This window comes from Argiope bruennichi, chromosome 9 (genome assembly GCF_947563725.1).
Source record: "Argiope bruennichi chromosome 9, qqArgBrue1.1, whole genome shotgun sequence".
Taxonomy (NCBI): Eukaryota; Metazoa; Arthropoda; class Arachnida; order Araneae; family Araneidae; genus Argiope; species Argiope bruennichi.
Window position 1 is genome coordinate 58,306,019 of NC_079159.1, and position 15,938 is coordinate 58,321,956.

General features: G+C 26.0%; 1 protein-coding gene across 1 annotated transcript; it reads left to right on the forward strand.

The window, feature by feature from the left end:
* Positions 1–431: 431 nt before the first annotated feature.
* LOC129984113 (flap endonuclease 1-like) lies at positions 432–10,923 on the forward strand. The gene is made up of 12 exons (XM_056093895.1): positions 432–595; positions 1,074–1,176; positions 1,701–1,803; positions 2,581–2,644; positions 2,745–2,854; positions 3,718–3,854; positions 6,497–6,563; positions 7,814–7,945; positions 8,041–8,130; positions 9,602–9,666; positions 10,493–10,622; positions 10,715–10,923. Exons 1-12 carry the CDS (start codon positions 514–516, stop codon positions 10,787–10,789), a joined length of 1,158 nt encoding a protein of 385 aa, XP_055949870.1. The 5' UTR covers positions 432–513; the 3' UTR covers positions 10,790–10,923.
* The last annotated feature ends 5,015 nt before the right edge of the window (positions 10,924–15,938 follow it).

Sequence of the window (15,938 nt, forward strand, 5' to 3'; positions counted from 1 at the left end):
TGGTAGAATATAGAATTAAAGTGAAAATTTTAAAGAAATGATATACATATTTTTTTAATTAAGCTTTTTCAGAAAAAGACTTACTCCAATAAATAAATTAAATAAATTTATTGGAAAAAATCAAAATTAAAACGTAAGCTGAAATAGATAAATTAAGTCAATCACACGTTACTTAAATTATCAAATTAGGTATTAATTGCAATTAATAAATTTTATATTTAATACTAATTAATAATTTTTAATTAACAGTATGACTGAAATAGCAGATATTTGGAACAAATATTTAAAAATAATAATAGCAAAATTAGTTGTTATTCAAAATACAGTGGATTATGCATGTCTAGTTATATAGACGATTCATGACTCTAGCGTGACAATAACAAGGTGGAATTTAGGAACCTTAACTGTGACCATTAGACATCAAACTTGGCATTGCTTCTTTTCGCGGGAATTTGTGTTTACACGCTGATTTGCTTCAGTTTTGAAATTCTTCAATTTATAAAGTAAGCAAGCATGGGAATTCAGGGCCTAGCGAAACTAATTGCAGATAATGCTCCATCTTCAGTCAAAGAAAACGAAATTAAAAATTATTTTGGTAATTTTTTTTTGTTTCTATCTCATTTCGTTGCTTTTAATATCAGATAGATATAATTTTGGTGATTTTCAAATATCCTTACTTATTTCTACAGAAGTCAAAATATTTGCATTTAAAATAGATTAAAATTTGTGGTTATTTCCTTTTAGCCACTACAAAAAGTACTTAAAGAAAGAAATATCTGAACTAGTTACTGTTTAAATGTTTTGTTAAAGAATTAATTTGTTCTTCTTTAATTGATCTATTTCAAATTTATAATCTCTATTGAATATACTCAAAAAGGAATATAACTTGTTGAGCATTATGTTTCTAATTTATGATAAATTAAGCATGCAAATATTTTTTTAATATTTAAACTTTTTTTAAAACAAAAATATGAATATTTTAAATTCTGTGTTTTATGTATTATTTCCATACAGGGTTTCAAAAATCTCTTTCAGTATTTTTAGTTTCATTAATTAATACATTCTTTCATCAGGACGTAAGATAGCCGTTGATGCTTCTATGAGCATTTATCAGTTTCTTATTGCTGTTCGCCAAGAAGCCAGTATGCTGACTAATGCAGATGGAGAAACCACTAGGTAAAATAATTTGTTATTGTATAATTAGATTTTCATACCATTTGATCATGCAAATGCATTATTGTTTAGTTATAATTATGCAATTAGGAATCATTTATAAATATGTCATTTTGATATATTATGGTTTTTGTGGATGGGTTTTCTGAAATCAATGTTTTTGCATATTTTGTTATTGCAATATTTAAGTAATTTTCTGTGTAATGTATTGGAATTGGACTGCATTGTGAAGGAAATCATGCTATTAGGGATAATTTCTAACAGCTGAATCTAAATCTGTGAAATATTTGGATCGTACTGTCAAAGTTATGCTCATATATAAATTGCTGTTTTTTGTAAAATATAATTATGTGTGAATTTAAAAAAAAAGATTCGCATTCATAAAATTTGAATAACTTAAAAACAAGCTATATACAAGTTGATTTTTCTCAAGGTATTAGATTATTTTCATTTTTATTTAAAAACAATTTTATTTTTATAAATTTGATTATAGGTTGATTTTTTATTTTTTTAAATTTATTTTTTAGCCATTTGGTTGGTCTATTTTACCGTACTATTCGTATGATTGATAATGGAATCAAGCCAGTGTATGTATTTGATGGTAAACCTCCACAAATGAAATCTTCAGAGGTAATGAACAGTAGCTATTTCAATTCAAAATAATTTAATTGAATTTTAAGTTGCATTTTAATATATTCATAACTGAGGTTATTTTAAAATAAAAGTAAATTGAATATATTTTTTAATATTTGGATATTTTAGTTTGTTGACATTATTTAAAGAATTCAAATAAACATAAGTGACTATTCAAGTCAAGGATGTAAGAAAAAATTCTGTATGAATCATGTATAGTTAAATTGCTTTATTAGTGGTGGCTGGTGCTATTTAGTATTTATATAATTAGACAAAATTTTACTGTTTAGTAAAATTCTTTGAAGTGTCTTAAATAGATACTCTTTGAACAAAACTTTTTCAATTTCTTAAAATCTCTTAAAGCTGTTTAGGAACTTAAAAACAATTCACCAATGTTGTAATAATTCTTAGCTATTTACATGTTATCTGTTTGAATTGTCATTAACCATAAATGTTAAGTAAAAACAAATTAATGTTTTCTGAATATGTGTTAATTTGGGAAAAGGTAAGTTATGATTACCCAACAAATTTTCAATTGAAATTAATGATAACCCTTTATATATATATTTCTTATTTATATCAATGACATGTCCTTTGAATTATTTACTATTATATTCAGGTTAACAGTATGAAATATAGTAGTGGGAATAAATATATTGTTAGCAGTATAGTTTTAAATTTCATAAGAAAAAGTAATCTTTCATTTTAAAAGGCATTAATAATTTTTATTTTATAATGCATTGTAATGGGTAATCACCTTTTATACCTCTTTAGTTAGAAAAACGACAAGAAAGGAGAGCAGAAGCCCAAAAGAATCTAGAAAAAGCTGAAGAAGAAGGTATGTTCTATTTTCAAAAATTTTCTTAGGAAATTGTTTTCTTCTCTGGATTTCAACTGTAATTTGCAATATTATTTTAAATCTCAATAATTATTTGTAGGTGTTGCTGAAGATGTGAATAAATTTAGCAGACGACTGGTTAAAGTTACTAAACAACATAATGATGAATGTAAAGAACTATTAAAACTTATGGGTGTACCTTATGTTGAGGTAAGTTTGTGTAAAACTAAAAGTGAGATCATTTTAATATTATTTCCTTATTTCACTCTTCTTAAATTTCTATATCAGTTATCCCCATTTCTATAAATGTTAAAGATTATTAATTGCTGTTTTTCCTTAAAAATAAAATTTGCGAAATTTATTTAAATCTTTAAAAAAAACACTCTGTATTGATAAAACTTGCTTAAAAAGTGAGAATTTAGTTTTATACTTTGTTTTGTAAAGCATATACAAATCAGTTATTTCATAAATTTAGTTCAAAAGATTTTTAATTTGAGTGTATCTTTTTGTCATTATTGACAATAAAAGTGCAAAAACCACCCAGTTTTTAACTTTCTTTTTAGATTGAATTTTAAAATAATATATTTTCGTAGTTTAGCTCTCTTATTGAATAAGAATTAATGTAATTTTGTTTATATGTAGGATTTAATTAACATATTATGTGGTGAAATATCCACTTTTCATTTCCCATACATTAGAAAATCATCAAAGAAATTAGAATGTGGACAACTCTCTAATATTTTAAATATAATTATTCATTTAATGAAGTTGATATTGTATAATTATTGGTTTAAAACTGTATTTTTATAGATTTTTCTATATATTATTATGAATTAAAATATTAAATACATTTTTTATGTAAGTATATCATAAGTCATAAATAGTGTTGAAAATTTATTAGGCTGTAATTTTGTTTTAAAAATATTTATCTAAGTGTATGCAAAATAATTATATAAATGTAAATGTTAACAAATAAGGTCAAAATATTTTAATATATGATAAATAATTTATTAAAGTATTTCCAAATGTTTTGAAAGTGCCAAAATTATTTTAAAAATATTTTATTATTATAGGCTCCTTGTGAAGCTGAAGCACAGTGTGCAGCTTTAGTGAAAGGTGGTAAAGTGTATGCTACAGCTACTGAAGATATGGATGGTTTAACATTTGGTTCTACAGTTCTCTTGAGGCATATGACATTTAGTGAAGCAAGGTAAAATAGCAGTTATTTTAGCACTGTTTTGTATTATATTTTTAAAAAGGATTTTTATTTATTTTTATCCTCTAGATTATGGCCAGTACAACTGTTGTACAAGATTTTTGTTACCTTTCCTTATGGCTCGGTATAACTGCTGTACAAGCGAGTTTGAATTTCATTCCCCTACTTGAACTTTTCAGCTGAACCTTAATTGCCTCGCAAAACCCCTTCCCTTTTGAATCGCACCCCTTAGAGTCAGTAGATTTCGTCCAGCAGTTGTTATAATCATTGTTGGCACTAGTAAATCTTGTAAATCCCACTTTGGCTGCATTTTTTTAAAGTAATATTCCTGAGATGTATGGAATGAGTTTGCATAATTTCATTTGTGGGAAATACTTGTTGTAAACTTTCGTCTTTTCCCCTGTTTTTTAATTTTTTAACTTTATTAATTCCTTAATATTTTAACTTAATATAATTTTGTAACTTTATAATAATATATGGTTATAGTTGAGCCCATCTATTTGTCTAAATATTTGAATCAAGAATTTACTTGAAAGAATTTACTAAACATTTGAACAAGAAGAATTATTTCAAGTTTCATTTCTGATGGAAATGTATTATGAAGGTAATCGACACCCTAGACAAATTGTTACTTCTTCGCTCCCATCTGTCACAAATGATGCAGAAAAACTAAATGGAACCTCGGGGTTTTTTTTTTCCCCCCACTCTTGTCATTATATTTTACATTCAAAAGCGATAAAACACTTTGTTTTGTCTTCATTCTTATCCCCCCCCCCTCCCTTACTGGTGCCTTGGGTATATATACTTCCCAGTCACTAATGTATTAGTCTAACACAGTATTAAAAGGACCTTTTAATTTTAATACTTGAACTGGATATATTTCCGCTAAAAATACATTTTGGTTTTGATTTTCAAGTAAGCTGTCAGTTTCATCATTATTTTTCATAATTTATGAAATTGGTTGATTTAATAATTTATAATTTATCATTCATTAAAAGTTTTAATTCTAATTTTAAAATATTGAAGGAGGTTGTTAAAATCTATCAAAAATAATAAATAGTAGTTTTTCTATATCAGAAGATAAATATTATAATCTTTATACCTTCATTTCAATCCACTGAGAAGTTACTAGACACTTAAATTATTCCAGAAATATTTGTATTGAACTAAAATAAAGTAACCACATAAAAAAGTCAGGAATTCTAGATTTAATTTTAAGCATTTCTAAAAGATAATCTAAATCAGCTGCTAGTAAAAGTACTTGTATTTAATAATGAATGCTGATAATTTAGAATGCCATATTTATTGTTTTAAGTTTTTTTGAAAGTTTTTTGCTAACTACTTTTCAGCGTAATATTATCACAATGTAATCTTATGTATTGAATTCTAAGTAAACCATATCTAATCTTACTTTTAAAGAATTATCTTAAATCTGGTGATTACCTACATATTAGTAAATTTTTCTGCCAGAAAAATAATTTTTTGTTATAATTCAGGTATTTACTGTCAGCAAGATTGAGAATAGTTTTCAAAAATACTACAATGCAATGAGTAATTGAAATTCTCAGCAAAACAAAAGAATCACTATAAATTGTAAGAATTGACAATAGAATAGGAAAAAGTTACTAGTAATTATAATAAAAACCGTTCAAACTATGTTAAGAATAAAAATTATATTTGATTTCTGTGAGCGCAATATATTAATACTTAAACATTCAAAGATATTTTAATGTACAAAACAGCAGATTATTGTTATCTGTGTTATGCACAAAGAAATGGGAATATTTTTAAAAAGGAAATATAAACAATTAGGATGCATGATATATAAATCACCACATTTTTATTAAAATTGACGAGTTAGAAGAATAACAAAATAAAATGCACAATGATGTGTTCAAACTTTATAAGAATTAAATTTACAGCTTTAGTAATGCTTGAGAAATTTATTTAATTACAAATATAATTGAAAAATTGATAATAGTTTGTTTAATGTGCTAAATAAAATACAGAAATTATCATGTTTACAATTTATTTAATGTCATAATATTTAATTCAATACTTTTTCCTACAAAATTAATAAACTAATATTTCAAAAAAAAAAAAAAAAAAAAACTGCAACAAAAAGCTTTCTCTAGTGTTCAGACGTAATAAAACCGCAAAAAAGCAACCTGGTTACGATGGAGAGGACAGATGACCAATTACTACTAAGGGCGGTCAAAATCGAAAAGGTTATTTCCAACAATCGCCTTTAAAAGAAGAGGAAAGCATCTTCTAACTTTTCTCACTGAATGCCGATATTCAAAGTAACTTTTCTGAGTTTGGGTTCCCGAAGCTTAAAGGTTAAAGTTTGTTAATGTTAATATTCTGCCTTAATTTCTAAATATTATATTTGTTTATAATACTATAACTTATATAAGCTCAGATTGTAATGCTTACTACCCTCATAAATGTGAGTGCACTTTTTTTTATGCTAATTAGCATTTAGTTTTAGTGACATGTTTCATGGCTCCAAAATTAGAATTTTTAAAAAAAATCAAATATAACAGCTTCTGTGCATAGTGTTGAGTACATTTTTGTTTACAATGATTTATACTTTGAAATGCAAAATATTGATAAATGAAAATATTCCCTTGCAGAAAAATGCCTATTAAGGAATTTCACTTGAATCGTGTTTTGGATGAATTAGGTCTGAATCAAGATGAAGTAAGTGTTATGATCTTAATGTAAAATTTCTTGCCTTTGTCTCAGATTTATTACTACATGGATGTGTAATTATTTCATGATGTTTTATTTTTAATAATTTCATTTTTAGGAATACAACATGTACCTAAAGTTTTTTTTAATATAATAATATCAGAGCTATAACTATACTTTGTAAAAATTTAATTACACATCAAATTTTATGCTAGTTAAAATAGAACATAGTTCTCTATATTTGTAATACAGATATTTTTTCAAAAAATTATTTATGAAATATTTTTTACTTTTTGTTATTTATTTCTTACTTAACTTTTAAATTAATTTCTAAATAAATCCAACTTATTGACAGCTAAAAATGCACATGCATATGAATATTAATATAATTGATCATTTAGAATCTCTCTGCATCTGTACAAGATGAGAGAACATAAGATTTATGACAATTTTTGATTAGCTGATCTGGAATTGCAAATTTGAGCTCCACTATATATGTATATATAGAGGCACTATATTTAACCATGTTAAAATAACCAAGAAGAGGATTGAAGTGTAAAAATTAAAAAATTAGTTGTCTGAATATGTATCATCATTATGAGGGCAGGGCAAAGTCATATGAACAATCATCAATATTTTCAAAACAGAATACTAGTTTTAACAGTTATATCAATATTTTCAGTTTTTTTTATTCTAAAATTGAAATTTATTATCTGATATGTTGAATATGAGTTCAGATAAAATTGCTAAATAATAGAGCTAAAATAGAACATAGTTCTCTATATTTGTAATACAGATATTTTTTCAAAAAATTATTTATGAAATATTTTTTACTTTTTATCATTTATTTCTTACTTAACTTTTAAATTAAAACTATTAAATTAATCACATTTTGTTGTATCCAAAGTTAATATTATGTTTAGTTGTCAATTTTTATTCATTTCAGTGTCTTTAACTTATAGTAATTTATTTACTGAGTACAATTATTGTTCTGTGCATACATTTCATAAATGCATTGTTCTTTAAGTAGAAATTATTTTTACACCTAAGAATATATTTTCTTTTTGCTTATGCTATTCAGTATATTTATTTGTGTTATTTAATGAGTTGACTTATTTTTACGAAGTATTGAACTTATCTTAAAGTTTTATTTAATTTTACATTTCACTGTTAGCATTACTGACAGTGAATTTCACTGTATTACATTTCACTGTCAGCATCTGTATTGTTTTTAATTATGAATCATTTCTATTTTTCAGTTTATTGACCTTTGCATTCTTCTTGGATGTGATTATTGTGAAAGTATTAAAGGAATAGGACCTAAAAAGGCTTTTGAATACATTAAGAGTGATAAGTGTATTGAAAATATTATTGAAAAAGTTGAAAAACAGGTAAAATGGCTCTTTGAGAACTCCCAGCCCCCTCTTTCCTTCATAATCAATGTATGCAACTTTTTATTTTTGTAAATGCTTTCAAAATTTTATAGGGGAAGTACAAGATTCCAGAAGATTGGCTTTATAAAGAAGCAAGGGAGCTTTTCAGAAAACCAGAAGTAGCTGATCCTGAATCTGTTGAAGTAATTCTATTCATTTTTTAACTACTATTTAATCCTTAAAGAACACAGCTGATTACTATTTTTGTATGATTTCATTATCAATAACATATACTGATAATTTTTGTTTACTTTTAATGTTATTTTTTAAACTGATTTATATATTTTTTTATTCAGTACCATCAATATGTTTTTATATCAGATATTTGAAACTTTTCCTATCTGTAACTCTTATGGATGGGAGGGGGGGGGGTCTATTTCATTTTTACAAGAAAAATGTTATTGAAATACCCAAACTTTGTAACTAAAACATTAATTAATAATAGTTGCAAAGAATTACTGTTAAAATGAAATTCTTAGAAAATTTTAATGAATTCTTTTAAATTGAACCATGTTTTTATAACTAATTTTGTTAATAAATAAATGAATAAAAACATTGAAGAATATGAAAGGCAAGAAGTCTGAAAAATCTCAATGTGCTAATATTTGAATAAACCCTATTCTGGATCAATATGCATTGATTTTAAATTTCTTCTTCTTACATTCAATAAGACTTTTCCAATAATGTTATTCAATATATGGTATATTTACATCTTTGAAGAAGAATGCAGTTGTTTCGGAAACCTCAAAAAGCTGTTTATGTTAGTTTTGAAATAAATTTTAAAAATCATTGAAAGATTTTAAATGATTATATTTTATTGTTCTGCATTTGAAATCTTGAAGAAAAAAAATGAACATGATGTTTACTTGTAATACCAGCAAATGCCAAATCATTAAAAGAGCACCAAATTACTGAGTAGTTTTTTTTTTTTTTTTTTTTTTTTTTTCTCCTTCAAAAGTTTGTATGCCTTTAATTGAGTATGAAGCTAAGAAAAAATTATGTGCTCCATATTTGTAAGATTGGAGATTGGATTTAAAGTTATAAAGCAATGGAGTTGGTCAGCAAAAGCAAACAGAGGGGGTCAAAACCTCCTAGTTTTAGAGATAAATAATTTTGAAAGGATGATAAAAAAAATCAATAGATGCAGGTTATTTCCAATATTTGCGGCTAACTTGCATATACAAGGATTACATCTTAGGTAAATTGGAATATATAATGGAATCATTGTGTTTCAGAATGATTTTTAAAATATGCATAATTAGATATATTCGTTCGCCTTTTCTTATCCATTTTTAAGAAGAAATTTATAACTGATGTTAACTTTATATATCGTTGATGTAATAATAGTGTCTATGGTGTACAATTATTCTATAAAAAGTTTTACAAATTAATGAATATTGCACGTAAAATTTACTAATTTTTTCATGCAAAGGATTGAGTATTTATTGATTTAAAACATTGATGGTTAATTAATCAAAATTGAATTGTATTTTGAAATAAAAGGATTTTAAACTGCTAATGCTTTCATTATTAATATGTCACAGTCATTATAGCCTATAATGGGATTTACAACATTTTAATTATGATTTTTTTAAAACATTTTGTTTTGTCCAGCTGAAATGGACTGATCCAGATGAAGAAGGTCTCATTAAATTTCTTTGCGGTGATAAAGGCTTCAGGTCAGTTTTTATTTAAAAATGCCTAGATGTTGCTCCATTAAAAACATTATTGCTATTTCAAATTTATTTTTAAAAAGACAAATTGCAAATTAAATAACATTTTCTTTAAAACATTATTTCATTCTTCAAAACCTTAATTCTCCTGGTGGCTCTTTTAAGCTCTGAGTTCATTATCTTTTAAACTAAATAATTCATTCTTTTTATATGAGAAATTAAATCATTGTAATTTTATTCTACCCTTGGAATTTTAAAATTAATTGAAATGTTTGTTTTGGAGTTGGAATGAAACGTAGGGAAACACTTATTAATCTGTTTGGGATGAAGGGATTATCTTTAATGATCTTTTATCTATTTGATAGTTAACTAATTTAAATCTTTTTTGCGTACAATCTCTTTTTCAAATAGTGCTGTAGCTCCATTGTATGGTTTAAATCCAGTTATAAATTAATATATATAGAACCTAACCTGAGGCATTTAGAACCTAACATTTTACAACATGCATATTATGGAATTTTTTTCCAATTATAAAACTGCTTATTATGCTGTTTAAAATTAATTTTTTAACAACATTTGCATCAATTACTTAATAAAGAAAGTAATCTATAATGGAATAATATGTGTGGTCTTCTGAACTGTCCCGTTTAATAAATATATCGATTTAATTTATTCTGTTTCTTTTTAAATAATTTATTCTTATCAGTAATTCAAGAATAAATAAAAATGTTAATGTTATTTGATAAAAAGTGCTTGAACTTTCTGTTTCTGAAACTTAGTCAGAATTTTTTAATCAGCAAAAACTATTTAATATGTATATTTTCATATGCAGTGAAGACAGAGTTAAAAATGGAGTGAAAAAGCTATTGAAAGGTCGACATGGAAGTACTCAAGGAAGATTAGACAGTTTTTTCACTGTTATTCCTAAAAGTAATACGAATACAAATTCTGTGAAAAGAAAGGTTTGAAACTTATTTTGTTTTATAATTCTCAATTTTTATTTTTATTTTCTGAGTGCTTTTCTTTTATATTTTTTTAATGTTTTTGTTACTAGGCAGAAGAAAATGGCAATGCCAAAAAGAAAGGAAAAGCACCACGGGGCAGAGGTTCTGGTAAACGTGGAAAATAAGCTTTATTGCAGCTGGCCACTTGTAAAGAATATCATTTTTTTATTTTTAGTATTATTGAATTTTGACTCAGAAAAATGTAAAGTGAATTTTATGTAATGTATGTGTTAAAATATTAAACTGGTTTATAATAGTATTTATTTCATTCATTATTATTCTTTGAAATCTCATTGCAAGAAACAGCATAATCATATTTATTACACCTTATTATTTACCCTCTCTGTCTTCTGTATTCATTAAAAAGATTCATTTATATGTAGCCAGCTGCCACTACATCAGAGATACAAAGCTTTTCTTATCAATATTATGTTTACATAATCAAATTATCCTTTGAAAAAAAATCATTAGACAAACAGATTTCTTAATTCTATCTTTTATTAAATGACTGTCCAAACAAGAAAGAAGAGGATAAGCATTATCAGACATCTCAGGACAAAGAAGGACAGTATATTGAGATATTTGCATGATAAATCTACACAGTAGAATGAAACGAGTAGAAGAATTACTGATTCTAATTAATAGGGCCTTTTTTGTTTTTAAAATTGGTAATTGATTAATAATATTTTCAAGATAAGCAATAACGACATATTTTCTTCTAAGGGAGTGTGGGAGACCTAAAAGATTCTGTATTTCCCCTGGTTTTTGGACCTTGACTCTTGACTTTAAAATTTTAAAGAATAAATATTTGAGAAAAATTTACTGAGAGATAAATTCAGTTTCTGGAGACATAAATAACTTTACAATAAATATCATCTATGATATAAATACAATATCCTCTTTAATAAATTTTGCTTAATAATTTAAAAATATCAGAAAACTCAAATATCTAGAGCAGTCTATATTTAAGCAGGTGCATCTGCACAATGCCTATTTGGAGGGGAAGGAGCAAAATACTATAAACAATAAATTATATTTTTTAAATTTGAAAATTTTTCTTCTTTTTACTCTGCTGTTAACAGGCAATCAGATCTTACCTTATTTAAGTCCTAGATGTTCTGATCACCAACATGAACATTAAAGGAATGATACAAGTTATCAATGTTAACTTTTTGTAATGGAAAAGAGATGATTGAAGAAAATTAGGCTCAGCTTTATTCAGTTTTATATAAAAACAATATTTATTGATTGAAAATTTCAATAATCTAGAAGTAAATATTTTAAATATTAAGAATTGCAGGAGCCAAAGATTTGACAATGGTGCCAGTATGGCTGGCAAATATAAGATATAAGACAGTATGCACATGTACTTTAGAAATAAATAATGTAACAATATGTTTACATGATGTAGTTAATAATCTAAATTTAAATGGTATCCACAATGGATCTTCAACTCATGAAATTATTACTTTAATTATTATTACTTTGCAGATATCATACATCTCATCCCCCCTTAACATGGTTGAAAATTTTAATTATCTAAAACTTTCATTTAAAAGTTGTCATACAATGTGGTCATCAAAAGCCATTGTAATGAAAGTGCTGTATTTACAATTACTGAAAGGATTTCAAAATATTTATTAAATCTTGAATGTAGAAAGTTTGATTTTGACTCTTTCTATAAGAAATAAAATTCTACAAGACATTGATTGAATACATAAGACATTACAACAGAGAGATAGTTAATAGATTCAAAAACAACACATTGCAAGGGTTTTGATATGCAAATTTTAGACAAAATTTGGCTAAAAAAAATGGGTATAGATAAAAGATTTCTCAATAAACAAAAGTGAAAAATTAATACAGGGTGTTTATAAAGTCCCGGACCCATTTTGATGTTTAATAACTCGTAAAATAATAAAGATATAAACAAACTTATGGCATTTATTGATGGAATAACTCATAAATTTTCCTTTTCAGGTTTGAATATTTTTACTTTTGTAAATATCGTCTGCACGTGTGGTTAATTTCAGATAATTTCATTTTCCAGTCTAAATATCTGTACTTTTCTAAATATTGTCTGATTATTAATTGCATTTTTCTCTCTTTTGTTTTTGGCAACTATTGCAATGTTATGTTTACTTTTGATGTGTTTGTTCTATGTAGTACTTTTGTATGTGATGTTTTATTCTAGCGGATATTAAGGAGAATGCATACACCACAAGAGAAAGCACAGATTTTATGGTGGTTCATAGAAATGAAATCGATAGTGCAAGCACAGATAAATTTCAGAAGAATTTACCAAAAAGATCCTCCATCCAAAAACAGCATCTTGCGGTGGAAAAAGAATTTTCTAGAAATTGGAAGTATCAAAGATAAGAAACGTTCCAGACGTCCTTGCACAAGTGATTTTGATGTTGAGCGTGTCAGAGAGACATTTTTATACAATCCTAGAATATCTGTGAGATCAGCGGCAACAGAATTGGATATCCCAATTTCAACGGTGTACAAGGTTATTAAGAAAAAATTAAGACTGCATGCATACAAAGTTCAAATTGTTCAAGTTTTGGAACCGAACGATAGGCCTAGGAGGATGGCCTTTGCAACAGATATGCTAAGGAGGATAGAAGATGCTGCTGATTTTCTGAAGAGCATAATGTTCTCCGATGAAGCATCCTTTCATGTTTCTGGCATTGTTAATCGCCATAATGTGCGCAAATGGCTTTGTGGATGCCGACATGCTTGTCGCTACCTGGCGTGAAATTGACTATCGACTTGATATTCTCCGTGCGACGAAGGGGGCACACGTGGAAGTTCATTGACAAGGGTCATGAAACTTTTTGAGTCTATTTAACCATTTATGTTATTAATTTAAATCTATCTTTATTATTTTATGAGTTATTAAACATCAAAATGGGTCCGAGACTTTATAAACACCCTGTATAATGGAAATAGATGAAACACCAGGCAAAGTAACTTGACATCAGAAGAATTATTTAAAATGCAAATTATTTATTGTGTTCTGAACAATTAATTGTTTTAAATAGATTAGCATCTTCAAAAATCAAAAGTAGTTTGTGAATTTTTGCCTCCTCTTTGACTCATTTTTAAAATATATGAGTACTGCTGCTTTGATAGCAACAGATTTTACTATTACATGTAATAAAGGCTGTAAAAAGTATGAAATTCAAATGTGAAATTATGGATATAAAGTAATAAGTCTTATCAAAGTGTAGAAATTCCTTCACTTACTATTTTATAGGCTCTTCGTGATTTTGGTTTAATTGAGTCTTACTCAAATATTTATGTCATTCTTGAAATATTCCTAACTCTTCCCGTTTCATGCAAGGAAAATTTTGGCAAGTTCAAATTCATAAATAATTATTTAATAAGATCAATTATCTAATTTTTCTATTTCAATAGAATGCAATATTGTTAAAATATCAATATGATATAATTAATGAATTTGCTGAAATGAAAATTAAAAAAAAATGTAATTAAAATAAATCTTATTAAAAATTTATTGTAAGATATTTATTTCGTTATTTTCCTAAATTTAATTAATTAAGAAATCTAAATGCAAATTTTTCCAATAAACACAAGGATGGCTAGTTATAACATTGATCTAGAGAACAAATAGTTGTCCTCTCAATTCCTCAAAATAAAATTTGAAATATTGGACAAGCTAGCATTATTACTAAATATGCAATCCCACTTCAGAATAATTTCTTTTAATATATCAAACAATAATTGACTATTAGTTTTAAGAAATTCGTCTGAAAATTATGAAAACATATACTCAAAAATAAATAAAATGTAAAAGAAAGAAGAAAAAAAAAGTTTATGAAACTGAAACTAAACAACACATATTCATATTTAAATCAATTGTGCTTAATAGAAGAAAGCAGGAATAATAATAATAAAAAATAGATAAAAATGCTTGATTTTGAAAAAATTGAGAGCTTGGAGGAAAAAGTTTTTTTCATTTATTGTAGGAAGATTTCTAATGTTTTTACCGATTTAATTTGATTCAGTGAATTTCTCAACTTCATTAAAAACATCTGTAGTAAATAAATTTTTTATTGGATGAACATTGGTTCATTATTTTATTTTCAGAATTTTGAGCCAGATTAAAATATAAGTAAATCTTCATTTTAAACTCATTTTCATGTTTTTCAAGTGGAAGGTATCACAAAATTCTTATTAGTTAAAAAAAATTTAAAATTATTCTATGAAGTTTATTTTAAATGATGATTGAAATAAATTTATTTTATGAAATGGTCGTAGTAGTGCTAATCTACGGACTACGTGGGACAACTGGAAATATTAAATTTATCTTTGAATAATATAACAAACTCTGTAAATATAAATAGGCAGATAATATAGAAAAATACTGCCAAATTGATTAAAGCACACTTTAATAACGAAATTAAACTGCATAAAAGGAATATTACTAAATATATATAATTCTAACTCCTATTACGTATCTACATCCCATCAAAGTAACTGAAATCTCTTTCTTTACCGCTCTATCTGAAAAGGCGGACTTGGTACAGTATTGGAGTGCTGGGAATCCACTATAATTAGTATTAGACTAATGAATAATATAACTTCCTACCCTCCTTTTCCCATTTGTCACAAGTAACTTTGAAAGTATAAATGGCGATAGGGATACAGTATTATTATTACTATTTTGTTCTTTTTAGACACATTTAACTAAAAACAAACATTAATGTATTAATATTTGCTTGTATGGCACAGTAGATATTTATGCTCCTCGTTTCTACGCCACTCAGCAGACGATTTTTTAATTTATATGTTTAACGTTCCATTTCGAAACAATATAATATACTCAACAAATGTTTGTAAAGATGTTTAGTACGGAGTGTTTTTATATAAAAATTTATCATCCTATATCATTAATTGATTCTCAAGGAGGATCACGATCTTGATGTCTGAAAAGGAACACATTGTGTTGGTTTTATATAAATGAATTTGCCCTGGCCTGTTATTTTAGGAAATTTGGTTCTTTTGCTGGAATATCAAGAATTAAAAGATTCTATGAATTTTTTGAATGATGTATATTTAATTACTTATAACGGCAGTATTGAAATTGACGAATGGAATACTAATCCACATACGTTTCTGCTTGACCTCGATGCTTATATTTACCCTTCATGTACACATTGTTTCGTCCCTCCCGTTTTTTCTTCTTTTATGAATATATGATTACGATTCCAGAATAAAATAATATACTAAATAAATAATATTCTA